This window comes from Phascolarctos cinereus, unplaced genomic scaffold, assembly GCF_003287225.1.
Source record: "Phascolarctos cinereus isolate Bilbo 61053 unplaced genomic scaffold, phaCin_HiC Scaffold_4;HRSCAF=312, whole genome shotgun sequence".
Lineage (NCBI taxonomy): Eukaryota > Metazoa > Chordata > Mammalia > Diprotodontia > Phascolarctidae > Phascolarctos > Phascolarctos cinereus.
This window is the reverse complement of record NW_027555847.1, coordinates 391625986-391653602: the sequence shown is the minus strand read 5'-3', so window position 1 is coordinate 391653602 and position 27617 is coordinate 391625986. Positions and strand designations below refer to the sequence as shown.

At 37.8% G+C, this 27617-nt stretch overlaps 1 protein-coding gene across 7 annotated transcripts in view; it reads left to right on the top strand.

Moving 5' to 3' along the window:
• The window catches only part of FHOD3 (formin homology 2 domain containing 3), a 717939-nt gene that overhangs the window by 92972 nt on the left and 597350 nt on the right, over positions 1 to 27617 (top strand). For all 7 annotated transcript variants that reach the window (XM_020985701.2, XM_020985700.2, XM_020985699.2 and 4 more), the window contains exon 2: positions 9047 to 9153. In XM_020985701.2, the coding sequence (XP_020841360.1) occupies positions 9047 to 9153 (107 nt within the window). The remainder of the gene's footprint in view (positions 1 to 9046; positions 9154 to 27617) is intronic.

The window sequence follows — 27617 nt, the reverse complement described above, 5'->3', positions numbered from 1 at the left end:
GATTAAAGTACAAAGAGAAGAGTATAAATTATCCAGGAGATGGATGAGATATCCTTTCTCTTGTTATTTATTAAGTCTGCTTCTGTCGTATCTTTTTAAGTGGACTGTCTATCACAAGGGTTGTAAAAAGAATCCCAGAGTGACCTCGTGTCCCCTTTCTGTAAAGAGGCTATCTACTTCCACAGAGAAAATTAGGCTGCTTAATGATCCACCTTGACCCCTTTACAGAGAGTGGCCATGCAATTACAAATCAGTGATAAATATTTGTTGTTGAATTTAACTCCATAAGGAGAGTTTTCTCATTCTATCATTCTATCATTCTATCATTGATTCCTTCATCAGTCTCTACTATCTTCACCCCCTAAAATCTAGGCTGCAGATTTTATAGTGTAAACTTCTTAAGTCACCCTGCAACTGGATCTCAAATCCTCTTAGACTGCTATTGTCACTGTCCCTAAATCCTTCCCACTAGCCCACTGTTATCATAGTGCTGCAATCTGAGCCTCTGTCATAGCCCTACAACTCTGTCTTCTGTCCTGGAGTTCCCTAACAGTATCATGGTTACTGAAGCCCTGAACAAAGAAAAGGAATTCTAGCCTATGCATTACCACAGTACGGTCAGAATTGTATTTATTGCAATATCAGTGGTAAAACTCTTAAAGTGCATGATGGAGAACAAGATGCCTGTTGCCTGTAGAATTATTTATGGGAAAGGTTGGCATTAGAGTCTATCATAGGGCATCAAGTCATAAGGCATGGGATCAGACCAAGGACAGTCTTCATTCCCACATCCGCTTTCTAGGTCATAGTTGAGTAGTAATAGATTCTGAACCTCCTCTCCCAACCTACATATGTACTAGCAGATTGGATCATCAGGGTTCAGGGATTACAACTCCCCTCAGGATTCTAGGAGCATACCTGAGGGTCTGTGGGGTCTCCTAATGCTATTGGCTTGACCTTCAATAACATTGAAACCAGGAATTAGTATCACACTATCAGTTTAACCAGTTGATAGCTCCTCAGTATCATGGATAGCCAATTAACACCCATGGTCAAGGGATATTACCTAAAAAGATATATCAAGAACCAAAGTACAAAGATATCCTCCCCCAAATATCCAACTAATCCTTAGTTTGATCAGGTTCACTTTTAGGTGTGGCATGGCTCTTGGATGTGCAGGATGATGCCCTTGCCTATAAGGTATGGTGTCTTAGTTGCTAGCTGAGTTCTGTGCTTTGATGGGTCAAGCTTGTCACTCCTCAGGATCAGTTTCTTTCTGGGCTTGCTGCTGAACCTCTAGGAGCTCTTTCAACCTTTTGAGATCTCTCAAAGCCCTGTAAAAAGGAAATAAGACACAAATAGGGGGCAGCCATCTCCCAGAAAGAGCACTGCCTAGGTCATGTACAGTTTTATAGCCCTTTGGACATAGTTCCAAATTGTTCTCCATAATTGTTGGATCGGTTCACAACTCTACCAACAATGTATTAGTGTTAGTTTTTCCATATCCCCTCTAGCATTCACTTTCCTTTTCTGTCATATTTGCCAATCTCATAGGTGTGAGGTGGTACTACAGAGGTATTTTAATTTGCATTTCTCTTATCAATAGTGATTTAGAGCATTTTTTCATATTGACCATAGATAGCTTTGATTTTTTCATCTGAGAACATTATTAAAATAACAAAGACTGATATCAACATAGTTCTTAACACATTCTTCTATTGGGATTTCTCTCTCCAAAGGATACATTTACTTTTACTGTTGGTTTACATTCTTTAGGCCAGAAAGAAAACGTCTGGGACATCTCCTATAATAATATCTTGGTGATTTAAATTTAAAATAATTTTCATTTTTATTTTTTATTATGAACAGAACAAACATCAGCTATTATGGACATTTTGACATACAAATAAGAGAAAGAGAAGTTTGTATTTAAAACTCTGAACTTCCATTGCATAATTTAAAAAAGAAGTATATTTGTTAAATTTAACATGTTAGTCAGAAAACCAACCTACTTGTCTGTTTCCCCTTCTGAACTTCCTTCTGCTCTCTTCTATTTTAGATATTTCATTGATGTTCTTTTCTTTCTTTTTTAAAATTGTTATTCCTACCCACCACTTCTCCCCACCTCCCACAATCCCCTCTTCTGCAAATAGAAGCCCTTTCTTATAACAGATAAATATCATTAAGCAAAACAGGTCCATACAACGTCTGAAAATTTATGTTTCATTCTGCACTCTAGTCCACCACCTTTTTGCCAAGTGGTGGGAAGTGTGTTTTATCAGTCTTATGAAGTCATGATTAGTTATTACATTGATCTAGGTTAAGTCTTTTGGAGTTTTTAGTTTTACATTATTGCAGTTATTGCATGAATTATTCTACTAGCTCTGCCTCTTCATCAGTTCATATAAATCTTCCCAGGTTTCTCTGAATCTGTGCTTCCATCAGTTTTTAAATAGAATTTGTTCAGCCATTTCCCAGTCAATGTACACTCACTTTGTTTCCAGGTTGTTATGATACTTAGCATCCTCTGACATCTTTTCCCATCTTTTGCCACTGTTGCTATAGAAGCAGATGGGGTTCTCATAATTCTGTGAGGGCATTTTGCATGGCCACATTGCAGTGATGATAAACTTCTCTGTTCTTAGATCTGTCATAGGAAAGCAAGGGTCTGTTGCCAGGGCAGTACTATACATATGGCAAAGTAAATACAAAAGAATACAAAGTAATTTCAAGAGGAAATGGGCATTAACAATGAGGAGGGGATTAGGAAAAATGTTGTGTAGGAGATGGTATCTCAGTTGTACTTTGAAGAAAGCTAGGAATTGATTCTATGACATCAAAGAGAGGATGGAGTACATTTCAGACAAGCAGAACAACCTCTGTAAAATCATGGAAGAAAAGGCATAGGGTAATGGCTACTATTCCAGTTAGATTGGAATGGAGAATATGTGGAAGAGAGGGTGTTAATAAGACCTAAAATGTAGGTGGGAGTCAGATTGTAGAAGGTCTTAAATTCCAGACTAAAGTCTTTGTATTTTATACTTTGTATTTATAAGGAGCCATTGTGGAATTTTGAGTGAGGAGTGACTTAGTCAGACCTTTCTTTTTCAGGAAGATCAGTTTGGAGCAGTGTGAAAGATGGGTTGGAGAGGAGAGAGAGAAAGACTGGAAGCAGAAAGACCAGTAAGAAGACTGTTTCAGTAACTAGGCGAAAGTCTATATGAGAGGAAAGAAGGGCACATATAGGAAAGATGTCATGAAGACAGAATTGACAAGACTTGGCAACTGATTGGACGTGGGGCTTAACGAGAATAATAAATCAAAGTTGACTTCAAGGTTGTGAACTTTTAGCCAACAATTTTTATCGAGTTATTCCTTTCTCTAATACTTTTTAAATCTTGGTTTAAATCTTGGATCTGTATCAAACGTTTATTTAGTGTGTAATGGATTCTAATATTATGTTACTGTGATCCCTTTCCTCTTATGTTTTATCTGAAACCCAGATAGACTTTTAAAGATTATTTTGTCATGTATTTTGAAATCTTGCAGGACAATTGCTACTTCCTCAATCCCCCCAGTCTATAGTTTCTCTTGATAGTCCATCCATTTTGCCTTATGACTTTTATCATGCATCTCATTCTACAAAGAAGCTTATTCTTATTTTTATAGGTTTTGTAATGAATTTATAACATAACTGGGAAAGAATTCACATTTTTACTAAATTAGTTTTATCTAAGCATCTGCAAGGAATATCCCTTCAGTTGTTCAGTTATTCCTTAATTTCCTATTAAATTTTGAGTTTTCTTTCTATAGATCTTGTGTGTATTGTTAATGTAAAATGTTTGAAATTTTGTATTGTTGCAAATGTTACTTCTCATCAGTTTTTTTCTAATTTTGTCGAGATATAATTAAATGAAGATTATGTTGTAAGTTTATATTATGCTTCATTATCTGACAAAGTAATTTATTACTTCAATTTTTTGTATCTTTTTGATTTTCTAGATCTGTGATCTTGTCTTCTGCAGATAGGGATATTTTAATCTCTAAGCTGCCAAAGCTTATTCATTTCATTTATTTTTTTCATTGTGTATCATTGCAGCCAACATTTCTAAAACCACAGTAAATAGAATTCATGCATGTCATTGAATATCCCTGTCTTATGTTTGTTTTGAATGGGAGTGCCTTTAATTTTATATTGTTAGCTTTTGTTTTCAAACAGATTTCTTAATCATATTAAGGCCAAATCCTTTTATTCTTATACTTTGCATCTATACTTGTGTATGACCACTTTTCTTCTCTGTCACTGCCACTACCCTGGTCTGGATTGTCATTACTTCAAGGTTGCATCGTTGGAATAGCCTGCTTGTTGGTTTCCCTGGCTCAAGCCTCTCCAGGCCATTCAGTGCTCAAATTAATCTTTGTAAAGCGCAGGTCTGACCATTTGACCTCTCTTTCCTCCCCTTCCCCATTTAATAAACTTTGTTGCCTTCAGTATCAAGTGCAGTCAATCTGTTATAATACGACATATGTGTTCCCAACAACACTATGCAAAATTATGGAATAAAAACCACAGATCTTGGGGGGGAAATGAGATAATGGGCATAACACTCAAAAACTTTGTCAGTGATAACATTAAAAAAGATAGGAACCTAATAGAAACGGTAACACAGTTTTATGTGTGTTAAATGGTTAAGAAACACATAAATACCATAATAAAGGGTGGCAGTATCTGAGGCATTGGGCTGCTACTCAGCTTCCATCCTGGTTCCCAGAGACCTGAGCTGTCACAGTATCTAACAAGTTGAGCAGGCCTAAATTTTAGGTGGTGCTCAACCATGGTGGAGGGTGAGGACCAGCCCTCTTGTGCCCACAGAGTGGGCACAAGGGTTTACTGCATCAGAAGATAGACAATAAATAAAGTACTACACCTTGACAAAAACCTGGAGTTTACTTGTGGAAGTGGATGTCAGAAAGGTTGCAGCTTGTGAGTCACTATGAAATACTGTTGTTTTCTCCATTTGAGGTGTTTCTTGAGAAAATTCACACAGAAGCAAACTCAAAATTTGAGTTATGCTCAAAATATTTCCTAATAGATAAATTGTGTTGGAACAAATTCATATTTTCAAAATGTAGAGCCGACTGTGTAAAATCCAGTTTGGCTGCACTTTCATGACCTGGTCCTTTCCTGTCTTTCCAGGCTTCTTACACCTTACTCCCCTCTACGTGCTTTGCAATTCAGTGACAGTGGTTTCCACTCTGTTGCTTGCACAAGACACTCCAACCTGATGTTGGCCTTTTCGTTGGCTGTTCCTCATGCCTAGAATTCTCTTCCTTCTTCAATCTGTCTCCTGCTTTCCATGACTTGCTTTACTTCCCAGTTAAAATCCTACCTTCTGTAAGAAGCCTCTTCTGGGGCAGCTAGGTGGTGCAGTAGATAGAGTACCAGCCTTGGAATCAGGAGGACCTGAGCTCAAATACAGTTTTAGACCAGATACTTGACACTTACTAGCTGTGTGACCCGACCCTGGGCAAGTCATTTAACCCCAATTGCCTCACCAAAAAAACCCCCCAAACCCCAAAAACCCCTTTCCTGGTCCTCTTTAATCTTGGTGTCTTCCCTCCGAGACTCTCCTCAGTTCATCCTATGTATGTTGTAATTGTATATGCATGTTGGATGTTTTCTCCCCTATTAGACTGTGAGCTTCTAGAGAGCAGGGTTCTTTTTCTTTTTCCATTTCTTTCTTTGTATTCTTAGTGCTTAGCACCATGCCTGGCACATAGTAGTTGCTTAATAAATTTGTTGACTTGATTTGACTTTAAAAATGACTTTTAACATAAATGGGTGCCATAGTTTATTAAATACCTTCACTTATCTATCAACATAACTGTATAATTTAAAATATATTTTCATATGATTATATTATATTTTTAACATTAAGCTATTTTTGCATTCTACATATAAATCCTATTTAATCATGGTATATTTTTGTTACTATATTCTTTATAATATTTTAATTATTTTAAATACTAATGATATTGATCCATACTTTTTTTAGTCTTGTTTTTCCAGGTTCGGGTTAGAAAATCACACTTACCTCATCTTTTTCTGTATATAGAAAGTCTATCTAATAGCAAAGGGATTACTTACACTTTGAAGATTTGGAAGAGTTAATTTTTGCATCTGTCTGCTTCTGGTAGCCTTTTCTGGGATACCTATAATTGTTTTAATGACCTCTCTGACTTTTTTTTTTTAGATTGGTGTTTTTATGTTATTTTTTTCTAATGATGCCAAGCCCTTTGCCCCAAAGAATATGGAACTTAAAGGATTATAGATATAGAGCTGGAAAGAACCTCAAAGATCATCTAATTGAACCCCTTTATTTTATGGATGAGAAAATTGAGACCCAATGAGGTTGAATGATTTACCTAATGTAACACAAGTATTAAGTAGACATGAAAAGGAGGGTTTTGGACCAAGGCCCTTTCTAGAATTAAAGATTGAACAATCAGTTGAAAGATGCTGCCTTCAGTATCTGAGGTCAGACAAGTATTAAGTGGCAGAACCAAGATTAGGACTCATATCCTCTTAACTCCAAATCATGTTTTGTTTTGTTTTGTTTTTTTTGGGCGAGGTTATTGGAGTTAAGTGACTTGCCCAGGGTTATATAGCTAGTAAGTGTCAAGTGTCTGAGGCCAAATTTGAACTCAGGTCCTCCTGACTCTGAGGTCAGTGCTCTATCCACTGCACCACCTAGCTGCCCCTCATATGTTCTTTTTGCTATAGCAAATTACTTATCTGATAAAGAGTTGCCTGAAATGCTGTGATTAGATTATTTAATGGCTAATAATTCCTAAAATAGTTAATAATTTTTGGAAACAATTTAAAATCAGAATAGCTAATAAATTGGGTTCATTGCTTTTTGGTGGTGGAGGATGCTAAGAATCATAATGATTTGGAACCAAAGTGAGCTGTATCAGCTGGGAAATGACTGAACAAATTATGGTATATGAGCATAATGGAATAGAATTGTATCATAAAATATTGATGAAAGTACAGATTCAGAGAAATCTGGGGAGATTACATAAATTGATGCAGAGTGAAGTGCTGGTAGGACAATTCATATAATAAATTTATATAATAACTAAAATAATATAAAATTAAACAACTTTGAAAGATTTAAGAACTTTGATCAATGCAATGATTTATCATGACTTCAGAAACCTGATGATTATCTTAGAGTTGGGACTTGTACTGACTGGTTTTCCATCACTGAATCCCTCCCATCACCGCTAGTGGGGTCACTTAATCCTTAGTAGTAGGGTTAGCTCTATCAATTTTGCCCCAAGGTGAGGAAGACAAAAAGGCTCTTCATTTTCTGACTTGGTGGCTCATGATTTGCCTAGCTTGTTGCTGGTTTTTCTTTGCCTTTGTACCTAGTTCCAGTAGCTTAGCCCCTTGCTTTGTTCTTTGTGACCAAGTTATTATTTCTTTCTATCCCAGTTCTAAAAAATGGTCTTTGTTTTAGTCTCTACTTTGAGGCCTTGCCTGCTATTCCAGATTCTATGAAGCTAGATTCCTCTTTTACTTCCCCTAGTCTTCCTGAGTATTGTTGCCAGATCTGATATAGTCTTCCCACTTAAGCCTTTACATAATTGCCTGAAGCCACACTTCTCCGACATGGTGCTTCCCACACATGTTGGAACATCCACCTCTTCAGATTTCCAGAGCTCCATTATGCTGCCTACCTGTTGTCTAACATTGTTTATTGCTTATTGCCACTATCACTTCCTCAACAAAATTTATGCAACAATTCAGCACACATTTATTAAATGCAGTCGGGACGTGCAAGAACTAAGCTAGATGCTGACAGAAATGAAAGTCTCTGCCCTCAAGAAGCCTGCATTCTGCTTAGTGTCCAGGGCATGTAACATATAGATAGATAAATAATACAAAGTATTTTCAAGTAAGAGAAAGCATTATCATTTTGGGTAGGGAGACTCAGGAAAGGGTTCATACAGGAAAAACTAACTACCTCTCTTCCTTCAGAGGGCCTAACCATCCATTGTCTGTCCTGTTCTTTCTTGACCAAGCCCAATTAATTTCCATTGCTTTCAGAAATAATTATTGTTTCCACAATTATGCTAAAACTGAATAGTATGGTATGCAGAGTACAAACACACTACTCAAGAACAGGCTCCTTCAATCAAGCTCTATTGAGGATGTTAGTGAAAAATAGAATCATAGACTAACTAAAACTCCTTTTCCATTTTTCTAAAATATTATTCGGTTAATAATGTGAGTGTGGCAGTGGTAGTTTTGTTTTGTGTGTATTTTGATTGTCTGTTTCAACTTGTTTGGTGCTTATAATTTATTACCTTTTTTATGGATACATCAGCTTTCCCAATGAGGGCAAGGACTGTTTTATATCTCATTGTGTCTTTCACAGTACCTAGTATAAAGTAGCAAAGTAGAAATTTTATTAGTGAAAAGATAAATCCATGAATTTGAGTTCTGGATTCGCTATTTACTTGCTCAGCTTTAAATTAGACACTTGCCAGTTACATTGAATCTTTATGCATGAAGTAAAAAGTGCTTTTAGCTTATGCCTGGTGCTCTAGTCTAGGTCAAAGGTTTTGGAGATTCAGGACAGCTTGGTATCAAAAGCCCTTACAAACTTTTTTTCTATAAGCATTAGCTTTATTTCAAGAGAATGCTAATGGCTTACTTACAATTTATATGTGAAAAACAAAACAAAACAAACCCTTCATTTGTCTTTCCAAGCTTCATATGAGATAGTGTTTATAGACTACTTTGCAAAATTTAATTATTATATAATGTTCAATATTATTACTCTAGAACATTTTTTATTCAACATGTTTTAGTAGTAGAGGTTTCAGTTTTAATGTAAATGTACCAGAATGTAACTCTGAAAATATTTAAATGGAACATAATGAGATTTTTAAAAAAGACAAAGTTGTTGGGGTTTTTTTTCCCCATAGCAGATTGTATCAATCCATAAGTCTCCCGTGTTGTTTTCTTTTCTAGCTTGACGACTGCACACTACAGCTTTCTCACAATGGCACATATTTGGATTTGGAATCAACTTTAGCTGAGCAAAGAGATGAACTGGAAGGCTTCCAGGAGGATGCTGGGTAAGCACGGTTCTCCGTAGATTTGATAAAATATCATGTTATCAGAGAATGTGGATTGCATTTATGAAAACGGATTTCAAATTTAATGCATTGAAATGGTGAAAAGAAACCTCAGAGACCCCAGTTTTATTTGTTTCATCACTCACAATTACTGAAGAGAATAAACATAAAAGATGAGCAACCTCCAAGGCTTAGTTGGGGGTGGTTTTGGGATCAATTTCTCTTTCTGTTGCATGGTAAGGAGTTGTGGTTTGTTGAGGTAATTGACTGTAGGCTATTCTGGAAAGATTTTTTATTTCAATTATGGTTTCAACAAATATGTAGGATTTCTCTTTTTCATTTTTAAAAAGCAGATTTTTACCAATAAATTAACTGACATTTTACATTGAAATTATGTTCTTACTGATTTGTATCTTTTACTACTGTTACTTATTATAATATTATAGTAATAATGATAATACCATCAATAATTAATGCTATTATTTAATAAAGTAATACTAATAATAGCTAACATTTATATAATGCTTATTATATATGCCAGTCTTTATGCTAAGTGCCTTAATTACTATCTCATTTAAACCTTGCAGCAACCCTGGAAGGTAGGTGCTGTTATTATTCTCATTTTACAGATGAGAAAACTGGGGGGTTTAAGTGACTTGCAAAGGTTAATATAACTAGGATGTATCTGAGGCTGAATTTGAATTCAGGTCTTTCTGACTCCAGACCTGGCTCTCTATCCACTGGATCTTGTAGTTCATTCAAAAATATTTTTCTGGGTATTTTTTTTTATGGAAAACTATTCCAGTAGTTTTGTATTTCAACACAGGGGCTGTAGCTTATACTGACACCCTCGCTTCAAATGAACCATCCCTCTGATCCTGAAGTGGATATGCCAGGAGTGACTGTGAAATGTTGCTCCAAACTTTGGATATTGGTTTTTGAGTCTGGCTTCCACGTAGCTTTCCTGGGAAGCTATTTGCCAAGCTGTAACTTGGAGCCTCTGGGGATCTCACGCTTGGGTTTGTTCCGTTGAGAAGAACCTCTCCTACGTGGCATTGTGAGTCTTTAAGCTTCTTCTTGGGCCCATGTTCTAGGTACTGATTTAATCCAATCCATTCCAATTAACATTTATTAAGCACCTGCTAAGCGCCAGTTACTGTGTTGAGCACTGGGGTGCAATAGTCAACAGTCTCTGCCCTCAAGGAGCTTGTAATCTAGTAGAGAGAGACACACACAAAAAGAGGCAGGAAAGTGAGGGACGAGAGGAAGGAAGACCATGGGACAACCAGTGAGGGGGCATCTTGTTCCAAGGAGTTGAGACAAGGCGGAGCAACGAATACAGAGTGGAGTGAGCTGAAAAGTCCAGTTTCTGCCCTCTGTAAAGGAAGGCATTGGGAAGAGTTTGGTACTCTACCCTCCAATCAGAGAGAAGAGGCAGCTGAGGGAGATGGTGTCAGTCAAGGCTTGAGTTACCAGTGTGGTGATGAAATTAGAAGTGATTTAATAGCACTCTGAAAATCTTAAAGAGCTACATAAATGTGGGCCATTATTAAAAAAATCAAACTATCCAATTATCAGTTTTCAAATAAAGAAAACAGTAAAGGTAAAAAATATATAGACTGTTGCAAATATTTTGGCATAAAATTCACTTCTCTGGCAGATAGGATAAAATATGTAGAAAATAGGTGATATTATAATGAAAGGAGGTGAGAGGAAAGACTCTCTATAGCCCATGTCTGTTGTAACTAGCACTTTTGGGGGAGGGATCACTAATGATTCCCTAATAATCAAGCTTAGTGCTCTTTTCTCATTTCCTTTCTCTCCATGGCATTGAGGGTTCCCTCTTCTTTTGTGTCTCAGCTGGGTCTCTGCTGCTTCCTCAGCCAGGGTGTCCTCAATTGCCTGCTCCCCTGAGCACCCATCACACAGCTCTGCTTCAGATTGGTCCCTGAGAGCTGAGGGGACTATCTAGAAACGGGGGCAGGAAACTACCTTGGGGATCTAATTTCTGACTCTGAAATTCTGATTCATATTTGCTTTTCCTACTTCACAGAGCTGCTGTTGAGATCCAATGAAATGACTTTTAAAAATGTACTTTGAACTTTTGGAAGTCCTTCGGATATTAGGATAACTAATAATAATAAAAAGCCATACTAAACTAATCTGATTTCCTTTTGGTAGAGTCACTAGATCAGGGCCATACTAGAGACATATTTTGATTTCAAGTGGCCAGTGTATTGGAAAGAACATTGCGTTTTGAGCTAAAAGACCTGGGTTCATGCCCTGAACTAACCATTTCAGTAAATCATTCAGTCTACAAACATTTATTAAGCACCCACTATGAGCCAGGCACTGTGCCAAGCATTGGAAATACAAAGAAAGGCAAAAGATAGTCTCTTCCATCTAGGAGCTCACAATCTAATGCTTAAACTTAACTTGTCTGAGTTTCTATTTCATCTATATATTAAATAGGAATAATAATCCCATCTCTATCTTTCCTATTCAAGTGGATGGATAATGAATCAGCCTTGGAGTTAGTAGAACTTGGATTTAAGTCCTTTCTCTGACACATACTGGCTTTTGATCCTAGATACATCACACAAGCAACTCTAAGACAATAAATCACAAGACTGTATTAATTGAGTGAGTTTTGTTATTGAGAGTTCCCATAGCATTGAAACCACAAGTCTATTCCCAAATCTTTCTCTTACAGGGTTCTTTGAGGATCTAATTAAATAGTGAATAAGATGTTTTATAATAATAAGTTATTATTTAAATGTTAAATAACATTCCTTTTTAAAAAATAGAAGAATATGAAAAGGATTTGTGATTTCCTACCAGTGTGGGAACTTCCTCTACTGAAGATTAAGGCCTTTCTCTCACTTACTATATAAGTCACTGGTAGTTAGTTGACTGAGGCACAGTGTGTGACTGGACTAGGATCACACAGCTGGTAAGTATTAGGAGTAAGATTCAAACCCAAATTTACCTGACTTTAAGTCAAGTACTATATCCACTATGCCACCCATACTGCCTGTGTATAATTATTATTATTTAAACACTTAGAAAAAGGCCTCTAAGGTGTTGGGTGAGTGCGCCTTATTCAGAAATTTATGACAGTTATGAACAAGGGTTGCATCGATGAGAAGGTCTGGATGGAGCGTACTGTGTGTTATTGTTGCTTATTCTTTCTTCTGGAAGAGGAGGACCAGTGAATTGACAATGAAGAGGACTTGCCAGTGAATTGGATTTAAGGGAGGCAGAGCTGTGCAAAGTCATCAGTGTCACTCTCTCTTCCAGAGTTACTGTAGTCCAGTGGCAAGACAAGAGTCAAGACAACTGGCAATGGTCCAGGATGCAATGGGTAACCTTGGCCTTTCTAAATTAAGGTCTTTCCCAGGTCACAGTTTGTTTGAGGCCACGCCCATTCGATGACTAAGACTGTACATTAGTGGAAGAAGTCCAACCACATGGCACAGTACAGCTAGGTGGTGCCATAGTGTACCACAGTAGAGTTCAAGTCCAGCCTCAGACATTTACTAGCTATGTGACTTTGGGCAGGTGATTTAACCTTTATTTGCCTTAGTTTCCTCCAGTGTAAAAAGGGGAGGATAATAACAGCTATCACTCAGGTTTGTTGTGTGGATTAAATGAGAAAATATTTGTAAAATCCTTAGCACAGTGCTTAGAACATAGTTAATGCTATACAAATGGTGGCTATGATGGTGATGGTGATGATGATGATGTTGCTCCCATATCAGCGAGTTCATAGATTTATTGAAGAGATATTCAAGCATGTGGAATTTTATTTTCTTGAGCACAAGATGGAGAAATGTGTCTGAGATGATGGTATAAAATTGAATCACTATGTGGTTGAACAACCCTACTGAAAAATGTTTGATTAAGGCAACTTTGTCAATGAGGAAACCAAATTGCTTTCCAGAATGGTTGGATCAGCTCACAACCCCACCAACAATGCATTAGTGCTCTAATTTTCCCCCATCTTCTCCAGCATTTATAATTTTCCTATTTTGTCATGTTAGCCAATCTCATAGGTGTGATGTGTACCTTAGAGTTGTTTTGATTTGCATTTCTGTAATCAATAGTGATTTAGAACATTTTTTCATATGACTATAGATAGCTTTAATTTCTTCATCTGAAAACTGCCTATTCATATCCTGTGGTGATTTTCAATTAGGGAATGACTTGTATTCTTATACATGTGACTGACATATTTTAGAAATGAGGCCTTTATCAGAGACACTGGTTGTAAAAATTCCCAGCTTTCTGCTTCCCTTCTAATTTTGGTTGTATTGGCTTTGTGCAAAAACTTTCCAATTTATTGTAATCAAAATTATCCTTTTGTATTTCATAATGTTCTCTGTCTTTTGTTTGATCATAAGTTCTTCCATTCTCTATGAATCTGACAGGTAAACTATTCCTTGCTTTCTCAGTTTGCTGATAGTATCAGCCTTTATATCTAAATTGTGTACAATTCAACATTTCTAAAACAGAACTCAACATATTTTCTCCCAAACGCATTCCTCTTCCAAACTTTCCTTGGACTGTTGAGGGTAAAATCATCCTTTTTGTCACCCAAATTCAAAATCTTGATGTCATCCTCAGTTGCTCACTCTCACTCACCTGACATATTTGCCAAGTATCATTGTTTCTGTCTCAACATCTTTCTCATACATCCCCTCTCCTCTTTCCACCCAGCTGTGACACCAGTTCACCTCACTTATCCAGACAGTCATCAGATCTTGTCTTTTCTGCCATCACATCTCTCCTCTTCATCCTCTATGCTACACTCACACTAGTTCAGCCCCTCATCACCTCTATAATAATAGCCTTTTATTTGTTCTGCCTACTCCAATCTATCTTCCACACAATGAAAGGTCTGTTTGTTTTTTAACAGGGGTTTAATACCTGCCCTGGGACCATTTTATGTAATACCACAGAATGTTTTATCATCACCATTATTATAATTTGTGTTCTCTGTTCCAGGGCTGGATTGTTTGAGTTTCAGATGTCTTGCTGTTTGTGGGAGAGGGAGGAAATCCAGGACCTAGGTTGGAGAGATTAGCCTAGTGGTCTAGAAAAGGAGAGAGGGTACAATGAATATCGAATTTGTGTTCCTGTCATCTTATAGCAAACAGATGGGAAAGGGAGAGGGTTGGCCTATGCATCTTACCATTTCTTTTGATTCACCCTTCCCCAAAAGAATAGATCAGGTTTATCTTCAGGGTGCTTTGGGGTTAGTGTAATTTCTGGGCAAAGTGAAGTTTTCCCTGCTCCCTTCCCTCAGTGTAGCTTGAAATTCTTTTAATAGTCTTGTTACAAAGACTTGCAGGCCTTAGAGATAAAAGGTTTTAAAATACAAATCCTTAGGGGATCTACAGACTTTGATGTGAAATGTTTTATTTAAAGTGTATTTGGTGGTTATCAGATCCTTTCCGGTTTTAATAAAGAGAAGGGGATTATAAAACACCTCTGCTTGGAGTTTGAAGATGGGAGAAGGGGAAAAGGAGAACTGGAGATAAGCTTTACTGATTTCACAATTTTTGACAAGGGCTAGCACTGTTTATCTTCATCTGTGTCTGCAGTGGTAAGATATATTTCATGTCTAGCAATGCATGTACCTTTGTGGAAAATGTGCTTATGGTTCATGATGAAAGGTTTGGTTTTTGTTTGAGAGGCACACTCAGGTAGGGAGGGATTCTTAATTGCGGGTGTGTGAACTTGACTTTTAAAAATATATTTTGATAAATGTATTTGATAAATGTAATTGGTTTTCTTTGTAATCTTTCAAATTTTATTTTATGCATTTCAAAACTTTATTCTGACAATAATCTGTAGGCTTCACCAGACTGGCAGAGAACCCCTGTATAGTAGATTTGGTTGGAGATCTGGACTTGAATCTCTGTAATGATTATTTTATAACCGTGCATTTGAGTCAGTCAGTTAACTCCTCTGAACCTCAGTATCCTTATTTGTAAAATGGGGGTGGGCATTGAAGTAGTTGAATTCTTAGCTTGAAAATCTGTGATGCTATGATCTCTTCTTATCACCATTGATCCCTCTCCTAGAATAGTTAATCCAACAAGCTCCATGTACTGCTTCCTGTTAGTTTGGATTCTCGATTGGCCTGCTGGCTCAGCAGTGGTTGAACCATTGTCCTGTTGGAATATAATCCTGTGAGGGTCACTGCTATTCTCAGCTCTCCACAGGTACAGCTGAATATTTGTGAAAGAAGCTTGGATGAACTCCTTCCTCCAGAGTCAGCTTGAAGGTGGCTGCCTTTATAGAATGCACAGCTATGTACCGCTTTTCACCGCATAATTATTGCCACCACATAATTGTTGCACCCTGTGTTGTTTTTTTTTTTAGTCCAAAAATTGGTTTATAACCTTACATCACCTAATCGTCACATGGTATAATTCTGTTTGTCATGCCACTTAAAAGGTAAATAGAGCAGCAATGTATTCATCAGTGGCCTATGGATATACATTTATCTCTCCTACATTATGAGCTGTAAGCTTAGAATTCTCAGCACATGCACATTATCAGTATATTTCCGAATGTCAACTTGTGTGGTTTGTTTAGAGCGCGCAGTACTACTGGCATTGTCACTCAAACAGAAGCTGCCATGAGTAAGTCGCGTGATATGGTAAGACTTGCATCTTTCCATGCTAGCTACACAGTACAGTTTATCTGCCAGTGATACATTAACATGCAAAGCATTTCTTTCTGATTATGAGTAAATATAAAAACTATTCTGTGGGCTTCAAACTGAAAGTGATTGTGTTCACTGAACAGCATGGAAGCAGAGCTGTGGAAAGACAGTTTTGTTTTTGAGGCAATGGGGATTAAATGGCTTACCCAGGGACACACAGCTATTGTTAAGTGTCTGAAGTCGGATTTGAACTCAGGTCTTCCTGACTATCCACTGCACCACGTAGCTGCCCCCTGGAAAGACAGTTTTCAGTGAGTGAAAAGTTGGTGTGAGACTGGTAGAAACTAAAAGACAAGTAATACCAGCACAATTTTTTAAAAAAAGCTTCACATAATGGTTGCACCCCACTTTTTTGCAAAAACATTTGGCATAAAATCTGTGACAATTGTACAGTGAAACACAGTATTTAGAAGTTTATTCTCATGGGATTTACTCCACCTGGTTAAGGTTAAATCATTGTGTATATAACTACTAGAGTGTAGAGAATTGCCCAGGAATCTCTAGTGGGAGTGACGCCCCCAACTCACTGCCCTCAGCCTGAAGGTTATAGAGTGAGATGGGGCCATCTTGTTCAGCATCCTCACTTCATGTAGGAAGAAACTGAGTTCTTGGTTAAGTGAATTGCCTGAGGTAACAAATGTATGAAGTCCTTGCAATTGATTTCCTTTCCTGCCCTTCTTCTGAATTTCCTTTTTACTCCTGTGGGTGCCATCATCCTTTTAGCCATCCAGGCTCAAAACCTTGATGTCTTTCTTGACTCTTTACTCTTCCTCCTGTCACTAATCAGTCAATAAACATTAATTAAGTGCCCATTATGTACTGGGCACTGTACTATGTGCTGGGGATACAAAGAAAGGTAAAACATAGTCCCTATTCTTAAGGAGAGACCAGGTACCCTCTAGGGCAGCTGGGTAGCACAGTAGATAGTATGCCAGGCCTGGAATAAGGAAGACCTGAGTTCAAATCTGGCCTCAGACATTTATAAGCTGTATGGCCATGGGCAAGTCACTTTGTATGCCCCAGTTTCCTCATCTTTAAAATGAGCTGGAGAAGGAAATGGCAAACCAGTCCACCATCTTTGCTAAGAAGACCCCCCCCCCCCAAAAGGGGTCACAAAGAATCAGACTCGACTGAAAATGACTAACCAACAACAGTTCTCAAGGAACTCACAGATATATGCAAACAACTATGTATAAACAAGCTATCTACAGGATAAATTGGAAATAATCAACAGAGGGAAGGGACTAGAATGAAGGAGGACTGGGAAAGGCTTCCTGTAGAGGGTTTGATTTTAGCTGGGACTTGAAGGAAGCCAGGGAAGTCCAGAGGTAGAGATGAAGAGGAAGAGCATTCCAAGAAGGGGGGAGAGCCAGTAAAAATGCAGATGGAGAGTCTTGTGCAAGGAGGCTTGTGTCACTGGATCTCAGAGTGCGTGAGGAAGTGTATGGTGTAAGAAGACTAGAAAGATGGGGAGGGGCCCGGTTATGAATACGGAGGGTCCATTCAGTTGCCAAATCTTGTTTCTATCTACAGATCAACTCTCTCATAATACTCTTTTGTCTCCATTTGTGCAAGCACCACTCTGGTTCAGGTGATCATCATCTCTCTTCTGTATAGTTGCACTAGTCTTTCAGTGATCCCTTCCCTAAAGCTCTTCCCAACTCCAATCCATTCCCCACAGAGCTGCCAAAGTGATTTTCCTGAAGTGCAGATTGGCCCATGTAACCCTCTTAAACTCCAGTGTCTCCCTATTACCTCTAGCATCAACTATAGACTCCTTTGTTTGGCATTTAAATCTATTCACAATCTGGCTCCTTTTTATCTTTCTCATCCTCTTACACTTTACAGTCTCCAGTTACTCAGCAATTCTGCCATTTTGGCCTGTCTGCTGCTGTGCATGTATAATGCTGGGCCTCTTGTTTTTATGCCATTGCTCTCTCTGCTCTGCATAGCTGGAATGTGCTTTGTCTTCATTGCTCACACTTGGAATATCTCAATTCCTATGGGACTCAATTCAAGAGTCACTTTCTACATGAAGCCTTTCCTGATTCTCCCAGTTGTTAGAGCCCTCACTCTCCAAACTACGTACTATTTATTGTCTAAATAGTATTTATATGCTTTTTTTTTGCCCAGTAGAATGTAAACTCGTTGCAGGTGGGGACTGTTTCATCATACTTGCCTTTGAATCATCAGGGCTGCTCACAATTAATTAATTAATTGATGGTGCTTGTGGATTGAGTGATTCTAATAGCACGGTGACCAGAGTACCACTCATTTCATTTTTCTCTTAATATTTCTGGAATACTCAATATCCCTTAACTAGTAAACTACAAACTCCCTATCCAAGGGCTAGGAGACCCGCTCAGTTATTTTCCCTTTTATTTCCCTTAGGCCCTGGAAATATAAAGGCAAATTGCCTAGGGCTGTCAATGACATTTCTTCATTTCCCTCATTAGATTTGACTGTGTGATATTCTTACTCAGAAATCATCAATGGCTCCCTATGAACATCAGGATAAATATACAGTCTTTACCTTGGAATTTTAAACCCTCCATAGTTCAGCTCCCATATATCTTTCCAGTCTTGTTTCATAGTACTACTCCTCTTTACATACTCTCTGTTCCAGTTAAACTAGCCTTCTAGTTGTGCCCTTCCCATGACATTTTGCCAAAAGGGGTACTGCAAGTGGATTCCTTCTTCACCTTTGTATCTTAAAATCCCTGTTGTTGTTCACTTGTGTCCAACTCATTGTGATGCCACTTGGGGTTTTCGAGTGGTTAGCCATTTCCTTTTCCAGCTCATTTTTCAGATGAAGAAACTGAGGCAAACAGGGTTAAGTGACTTGCCCAGGATCATTTAGCTAGTGAGTGTCTGAGGCCAGATTTGAACTCAGAAAGATGAGTCTTCCTGACTCCAGACCCAGTGCTCTATCCACTGTGCCATCTAGCTGTCCCAATCTCTAGCATCTTTTAACTCACTGCTCAAATGCCAACTCTTATCCTTTCATTCCATCCTTCTTCACCTTATTAATTTCTTCTTCTAGAAATTATTTTACATATACACATTGTATTAACAGTTACCATGTGTTTCCCCTGCACTCAGCAAAGTACCCATGCTGCCTGAACACAGGGACTCTCTTTGTGTATATGTGTTTATAAATGCTTGTCTGCCTGTATCCCTAGAGTCTAGCACAATGCCTTGTTCTTGTGAAATTGAATTGTTATGTTCCCAGAGACAGTTGCCCTGGGGGCCTCTCCCACCACCTCTTTTAGTTATTTGTTGTTCTTAAGGTCAATACTACTCAAGAACTCATTGAGTTAAAGAATAATTTCTCCTTAATTAGAAATAGCCCTCATGAGGCAAATCATATTTACTGGCCTACAACTCCCAACCTATTAAGTTTTTTGTAGAATATTTTTTATGTAACAAAATGACAGCTAACATTTTAAAATACAAAATAACTAAATACAACAGGCCAAATAAAAGTGGTAATATTTTCCATGCAATATTTTATGTGGATTTTGTATAGTGAGGGATTCTGTGTTTCCTTGTTTCTTGTCTTTAACCTAGTTATGACTATAATTCAGAAGGTAAAAATTAACTCACTCATTGTTTTGAATGATCATTCAAGCCACCTCTATTTGACTAATGAAGGGTAGAGGGAAAAGACCTTCAAACGTGAAGGACAAAGTAATTATTTATATTAGTTAAAGTAGAGCAAAATATGTTAATTTATTCCTAGGGTTGCAGAAATTAGCAACATCAGTAAGTGTGGAACAGAAAGATTAGGAAGGAAAAAGCCTGGCTTCTGCTGTTAATGTCCAGTTTTATCAGAGGTTAACTAGCTTTAGATTCAGAGGACCCCGGGTTCTAATCTGCCTCTTCCACTTCAACCTTCTGCAAGGTAGGTATTCTGCAAGTCACTTAATCCACCTCATGCCTCAGTTTCCTCATCTGTAAAATGACGAAGTTGAACTAGATGATTTCTAAGGACCCCTCCAGCAGTTGAAATCCTGTGATCTTCCAGGGCTGTTTCCTTATTTGTAAAATGATAGTGGATAAATGTCAGATATTATTTTCTAAGTTTTCTTCTAGTTTTAAAATTATAGGATTCTAAATTCTATGATTACATGGTGGGACTTAATTTATTATGAAGCATACATATAGCAGGGCATAAAATGTAATCTTATTATATTATAAATTTTGCATTTCTAAAATCAAATGTTAGCTCTAATGAATAATGATTAAGCATCCAACTAACAAAAACTTGCTCCCCTTCTGAAAACTTAAGGCTAGTTTTGGGGGGATGATTTAGACGGACTAATCAAAGTCTCTTTAAAAATGTTGTCCAACTACATTTGAATTCATGTCTATTTTCTCCTCTTGATTTGACTGTAGGAGACTCCCATATTCAGAATATTGATGTCATAATTGGGAACATACTTAAAATATGTGAATATTTGATAGTTTCACTTAAGACTTTAGTTGTCAAGATTTAGATAGGAGGAATCTTTTGGATTTGAGCCTCTTATTTATTTTCAACTATGGAACAACATGAAGGTCAGCTCTGGAAAAGAAAACAAGTGGTCTAAAGGAGGAGCAACTCCATCCTGTTCTGTTGTGAGGGTGGTGAATTTGTGAGTTGAATATTTGTGATATGACCACATGTGAAGTAGGGAAATAGCATCCATTACTGTATAGCAGCCCCTTCCCCAAATCTCACTGGGGTTGTCAAGGTGAATCCTGGGAGGGTGGCTAACTACTCTTCCCCTTATGGTTCAGGGAATACCCTGAGGGATTGGAGTTTTTAGTACTATAAATCAGGAGTTCCCATTCAATATCCTTCCCATTAATTTTCAGACATACAAACAATAAATTCTTAAAAAATGGCATTTCCTGAGATAGTATAGTAAGAAGAATTGGAACAAAGAATGTCCTTGTCCTACAAAGTCTGGTACTCACTTTTCCGTAACCGGGTCTATGGAAAGACTGGATACAAACTTAAATCACTTAAACTGTGATTAGATTGTGATGGAATACATAATTGATTGGGAAATCACTTAAACTGTGATTAGATTGGAATGGAATACACCCTTACAATTAGATCATCCCTATATGTATATGTATACCTATACATATGTGTTTGTGCATATATATAGTGTATGTGTATACACACATGGACAGCTAGGTGGCACAGTGGATAGAGTGCCCAGAGTCAGGAAGACCTGAATTTAAATTTGGCCTCAGACACTTACCAGCTGTGTGACCTTGGGCAAGTCCCTTAACCCTGTTTTCCTCACTTTCCTCATCTGTCGAATGGGCTGGAGAAGGAAATGGCAAAACACTCCAGTATCTTTGCCAAGAAAACCCCAAATGGTGTCACAAAGAGTCAGACACAAGTGAAACCCCTGAACAACAACAACAATAACATGTATACATACATAGGGACATTACAATTGTAAGGGTATGGTTCACCATCATGGTTTCAGTGATTAATTTATGTGTGTATACATATATCTGTTATGTATGTATGTACGTATATTATGAATATATGTATATGTGCACACATATATGTATGTTAAGAAAACAGTTTTAACCTTCGCTCAGGTCTGCCACTAAATATTTATGTTGCCCTGGATTCTTAGGACATCAGTTTCGTTACTTATAAGATGAAGAAGTTGGAGTAGATGATCCATAGGGTCTTTCCTGCGTCTGTAACAGGTCTTAAGACTGATTTTCTCAAGCTGTAATAAAAAGCAGGCTCACCATTTTATAGGTTATACCACAAGGTTCGAGTTTTTTTTTTAAAGGGAAAAAAAGCTATCCCATGAACTATCTTCTTTCTCTTTCTGTCGATCTGAGACAGCTAATAGGCTGGCAACAGGCATTTATTGAGTGCTTGCTATGTGCACAGCACAGTGCTAAACTCTTAACTGCACAGGGCCCTCTAAAGTATAGATTGTAACACTTTGTTATATAGTCTGGTTAATTCTTCCTAGGAACTTTGTTACCAGGTAAATGTTGTTGCCTGTTTCTGGCTTTGTAAGCCCAGGGTTAGGCTTTTCTTTTAGATATGGTTAATGAAGGGAATAATTTCTATAACAAACTGTCTATACAATTATTTTTTTTCTAGAAAAAACAAAAGTTTCAGAATAATGCCATTTACATATTGATTAATTCCTAATTTGTACATTAAACGTTTCATGATACATATGATACACTGGTTACAAGTAAATAAAAAGAAAAAGGAAACACACGGTAAGTTTTCTTGTCAGTAAATTCAACCATTGTAGGAACATAGGCTAAAGATCTGCTGTTTTCCATTTTGTTGCCTACAGAAGTCTCTTTTTCCTTTCTCCAGGTAGAGTGGTGGTTAAAGTGGTGGTTTACTTTGATTTTCTTTTATTCTTTGGGGAAAACTTTTTATTTGTTCTCACTTAGAGGATTGCCTTCAGTAATGATACACAGCTCTTTGCTCAAAGGCATTTTGAGGCCTGCAGAGTTTTTTTGCTCAAAGCCCAGAATACTCTGTCAAATGGCCAGCAGAAACTAACCTTCACTCACAGACATCCCTGTACTCAGTCCCTTTAGATACATTTGTGCAAAATGTCATCACCCTTTTACAACCTGGCCTTTGAAACTTGTAGCCAGAAACTTCTAAAAGTTTCCAACTTCCTTCTCCTATGAATCTTTAGAAATGCTATTAAACAAAATTTAAGTTTGAAAATCATACTGTGATTTCTTTATGGAACAAAATTAATCCAAAAAAAATTAAAATGAATCATTGCCTTAAAATGTTTAGCATGCATCTTCTATTAAGGAAATCTCCAAATATCCCTCACTCCACCAAAATATGTGAGATCCTCATGTCTGTGATATGGCCAACAAATGTGTGTGAAACCATTCCAGTAACCAAAATAACTGGCGTTACTTTGATATTTCTTGGTTTCCACATTTGTTTTTGTTCTTCTGCCAATGTTCCATGATTTTTTGTTTTTTTTTGGCAATATGTCCAAGTGTGACAGATATATCGCAAAGTTTAATTGTTATAGTTTTATGACATAGCAGAATTTCTGATCTTTGCTATGATTGACTGTCATTCTAAGTCTAGTCCAGTGCATCATACAGCTTATTTTCTAGAGTATTCTTAAGTTTGTATTTAGTCATTTGAAAATATATTTGAGATGTAGTGGCTTTATCTAATTTTTAGTGACGTTATTTGTCTGTTAAAGTCTATAGCTGTTAGTCAAGCATATCCACAGCCCATGAGTTCATTTTAGTAACTATTTTAGACCATTTGCATTCATCTTCAACTGATTTTCCTTTCTCGTAAACTTGTGAAAAAATTTTACTCATTCTGTCCTAAATCAGCGTAACAAAACCTTCAGTCTCACCAAACATGCTTTATCCCAATCACAAATTCGACATAGTTTTACTGCCTGGCTATATTCTTAGCTACATTGATTTAGGTGGGTATCAGGCAGCTCTATCTCCTCTTTTGACTTCAATGATAATAAGAACTCACATTTATATATTGCATTTTGGTTTCAGAGTAGCTTCATACAAAGTGTTTCTTTTGGTCTCCACAACAGTCTTATGAATCTGACAGGTAGGATGAGGCTCAGAAAAGTTAATTGGCTTGGTGGCTCCCAGAGTTAGTGAATGGCTCTTGCCACTTTGAGTTTCCACTCAAAGCCAGGTCTTCTAATTCCACACCCAGGGCTTTTCATACCATATACTCCACTGCAGTTGATGCCATTTTATTGACAAAGTTCTCTTGACTTTTGCTGTTATATCACTTCTTTCATAAATTTTAAAGATATAGAATGTAGCTAGTTTTACTAACACATTTTTTGGTTTGCAATCCAATTTGTTGCAGAAATAGAGCCTTATTTTTTTTTTTTTAATTTGGGAGTAATACAACTTTATTTACTCCCCTTACAATTTGTCAGCCCTTTGATAACATAGAATATGAAAGTTGGTGGGGGCCTCAGAGGCCATCCTAGTCTAGCCCATACTTGAACAAGAATCCTCTTTTCAATATCCCTAATAAATTGTCACAACTTTTGTATAAAGACATTTAGTAAAAGATTTTGGATAGTTATAATTGTTAGGGAATTTTTCTTAATAGTAAGACTAACTCTATCTTCTTGTACCTTTCCCCCAATTATTTAGTTCTACTCTTTAGAGCGAAACTGGTCAATCTAAGCCCTGTCGACACAATCTCCTCCAAATACTGAAGACAACTTCAAACTTCACAGAGGGATTCAGTCAAAGGGCTGCACTGAAGGACCTAGAGGGCCATGTGTGGCCTCGAGGCTGCAGGTTCCCCACCCCTGATCAAGCCTATCTCCATCCTGTCATTGTTATTCCTAAAATATGGGGCTCAGAATTGAACCCGGAACTCTAGATGTGGTCTGACAAGGAGAAAATACAGCCAAACTCTTCCCTCTGTCATTCTGGGCACTCACACGCCCTTAATATATGCTAAGATCACATTAGTGTCTTTTTGGCTACTGTGTCATGTTGTTTACTCATTTTTAGCTTGTATTTCACTAAAAACTTCCAAATCTTTAACAGAAGAACTATTGTGTGTTCTGTGTGATCTTTTCTTGTCATCTAGATCATCTTTGAGATGATGAGTGTTAGGGGCCCACAGCTATGTATTATTCCCTGCAAGGGAGACTCACATAGTATGATTGATATCAAATGGCTGCAAATGAGGGATTGTATATGTATATGTATATGGTAGGTTAGATTAATTTTTTTTTAAAAAACGAAGTTTTATTGATGGATTTTGTTGTTATGTAAGGTGTTCCAAAAATCATAGTAGGGGGTTTTAATAATTTAAACCTGCACTAAGACTTTTGGAACACCCTGTATTACTGTCATCTGATATTATAGGATCATAGATTTAGAGCTTGATGGAATTCTCTGCATTTTACATTTGAGGAAACTGAGGCACAGAGAGGTTAAGTGACTTGCCCAGGGTCACATAGGTAGTAAGAGCCCAAGGTGGGATTTGAAACTGTATCTTCTGACCCCAAATCCAATGCTTCCTCCACTCCCCATTTGAGCCCTTTCTTCTAAAGAAAACAAATATTTTAGCAAAAAATCAATTGACACTGTGATTCCTGCATCTGACATTGTGTATAACACTCTACCTTTATGATCTCCTGCCTCTTTGCTGAGAGGTGGGATGAATATTTTACTACAGATTGAAATAGTGAGAGGCAGCTGAGTATAGTAGATAAACCTGGCCTTGGAACCAGTAAGACATGGGTTCATGTCCCATCTTTGACCCATTGGCTATGTAAGCCTGGGCAAAGCATAATCTCTTAGTGCCTTCAGCAACTCTCTAAGACAATAAATTTCAGAGAAGGTGCTGACCTGCTTTGGTAGAGGGATTTTTTTTCTTCTGGGAGTTTCCATCGGGATTAACATAAAATTAGCCAAAGAGTGGTAACCTCAGGTAGAGAGCCTTCTGGTAGAGGTACTATTAGGCTGACTTTGGGGATCATTAATTAATGGGCACATTAAAATAACTGATTGAGATCAGCAAGCGCCCTGAGAAATAATATAGACCAGTGCCTTCACAGCACTGAGAGCACTGAGGCCCATGGGGCTTAGTGACTAGTCTGAGGATCCCATCTTCTTCTTTTATGGCACATGGACCATCTTTCCCCTTCACTGATTTTTATTCTGCATCCTTAGGCAGAAAACAATTAATTATGTTTAGGGGCTTTAAAGAGCATTAACCCTTTGTTCATGAAACAGATGAGGTAATGTCTTATGTCTGTTTTAAATCACTTCATTAGCCTAAAGTGGCAGTAAAGCATTAGATGAGAATATTCAGTATGGTGGGGTCAAGCTTCATTTAAATCATGCAGTGTTTGATACATGATAGGAGATGGCAGAGCTAGTGGGTATGAAGAAATTACATCATATGTCTGTTCTGTGTGAAATGTATTCTATGGTGTATGTTTTAGAAAAGGCTCATAGCACCTTTAAGTATTAGAAGCAGGTTTGGAAGAAGTTAAATGCCTAATAAGCACTACTGGTAAATAGACTAATTATGTGCGGATTTGCATTACTAGTCTGTTAACATGGAGCAGCCAGTGTCTTGTGGGAGGCATCCTTTATAGTTGGGAAAAGATCATCATTGGAGAGTCATGTTAATGGCACAGTGGGTCTGTAATCTTTTTTTTTTTTTGAAGACCTTAGCCAAGTTTCATGCAATACAAAACTAATTTCTCACTTGTACGAAGTGGCAAAGAACAACCAGATTGTTACATGTAGGAAGCTGGCTACCAGCTAGCAGAGAGGGCTTGTTGCAATTAAGGTTGTCAGTTACAGCCTGCAATTGAAAAAAGGCCATGAGGGTTAACTGCCTCCTAATTAAAGCTCCTATTTATTATTATTCCTCTTTTATAGATAAACAAACAGATACTGTAAAAGCAAAGTGATCTGCTCAGTTAGCAAGTGTCAAAGATAGGATATCAATTCATGTCTTCTTGTTTTTACTTCTTACTTGGGCAGCGAGGGCAGCTTGGAATTGGGAGGACTCGTGTTCATGAGTTCAAATCCTTAGACATTTATTAGCTGGCTCACTCTGGGCAGGCCACTTAACCCTGTTTACCTCAGTTTCCTCATTTGTAAAATGAGCTGGAGAAGGAAATGGCAAACCACTCTAGTGTCTTTGCCAAGAAAACCCCAAATGGGGTTACAAAGAGCCAGACACAACTGAAAAACAACAGGCTTCTTACTCTGCTGTAGGCCTTGAGCTGGAAAAGACCTCAGAGGGCATCCAGCCCACTGCCCTCACTTTAGAGATTGGAGAATTAAGGCCTGAATGAAGTTAAATGACTTGCCCAAAGTCACACAACCACTAAGTGGTGGCAGGAATTGCAAAAATCCATCCCAAATGGTAGTGAAGTTCAGGTGTTGCTGTTACAGCTGCAAAAGCATTTTCATTTGTTTTCAGCCTATTAACATGTTCACCTTTTGTCTGAAAGGTTCTTGGTCAATTAGAACAGAAGGAGGTGGTTTTTTTTGGTTCCTGTTTAGAAAGACTGATTTAAATCAATTGTACATTTTTTCAGCCTCATTCTAGGCCTATGATTAGAATGTGGTATAGATCAAGTGCTTACTTAACTTAATAGGTGAGAATTTACTGATAAAATGGGGGATCTTGTTTAATGAGAGAAATGTAGGATTAAAACAAGCCGAGAAGTCTTCTTGCATCACAAGTCTGAATATCTTAGTAGTTTAGTGTTTTCTTCCACCTATTCTGAGATTGTTGTATGTTTACTTAGCTATGTGCATATTGTATCTAATCCCCCTCCCCAATAGATTGTAATCACTTTGAAGGCAGGAAACAGCCTCCCTCTCCCTGCCCCTGCCCTCTCTCTTTCCTTCCTCTCCCCATTTCCCTCCCTTCTTCCTTCCTCCCTCCCTCCCTCCCTTCCTTCCTTCCTCCCCCCTTCCTCCCTCCCTCCCTTCCTTCCTTCCTTCCTTCCTCCCTCCCTCCCTCCCTTCCTTCCTTCCTTCCTTCCTTCCTTCCTTCCTTCCTTCCTTCCTTCCTTCCTTCCTCCCTTCCTCCCACCCTCCCTCTTTCCCTCCCTCTCTCCCTTCCTTCCTTCCTTCACTACATTTCTCTTTCTCTCCCTTTTCCCCATCCCCATTTTCTCACTCTCTTCCCACATTTCCTATTTTTCTCCTCCCCATC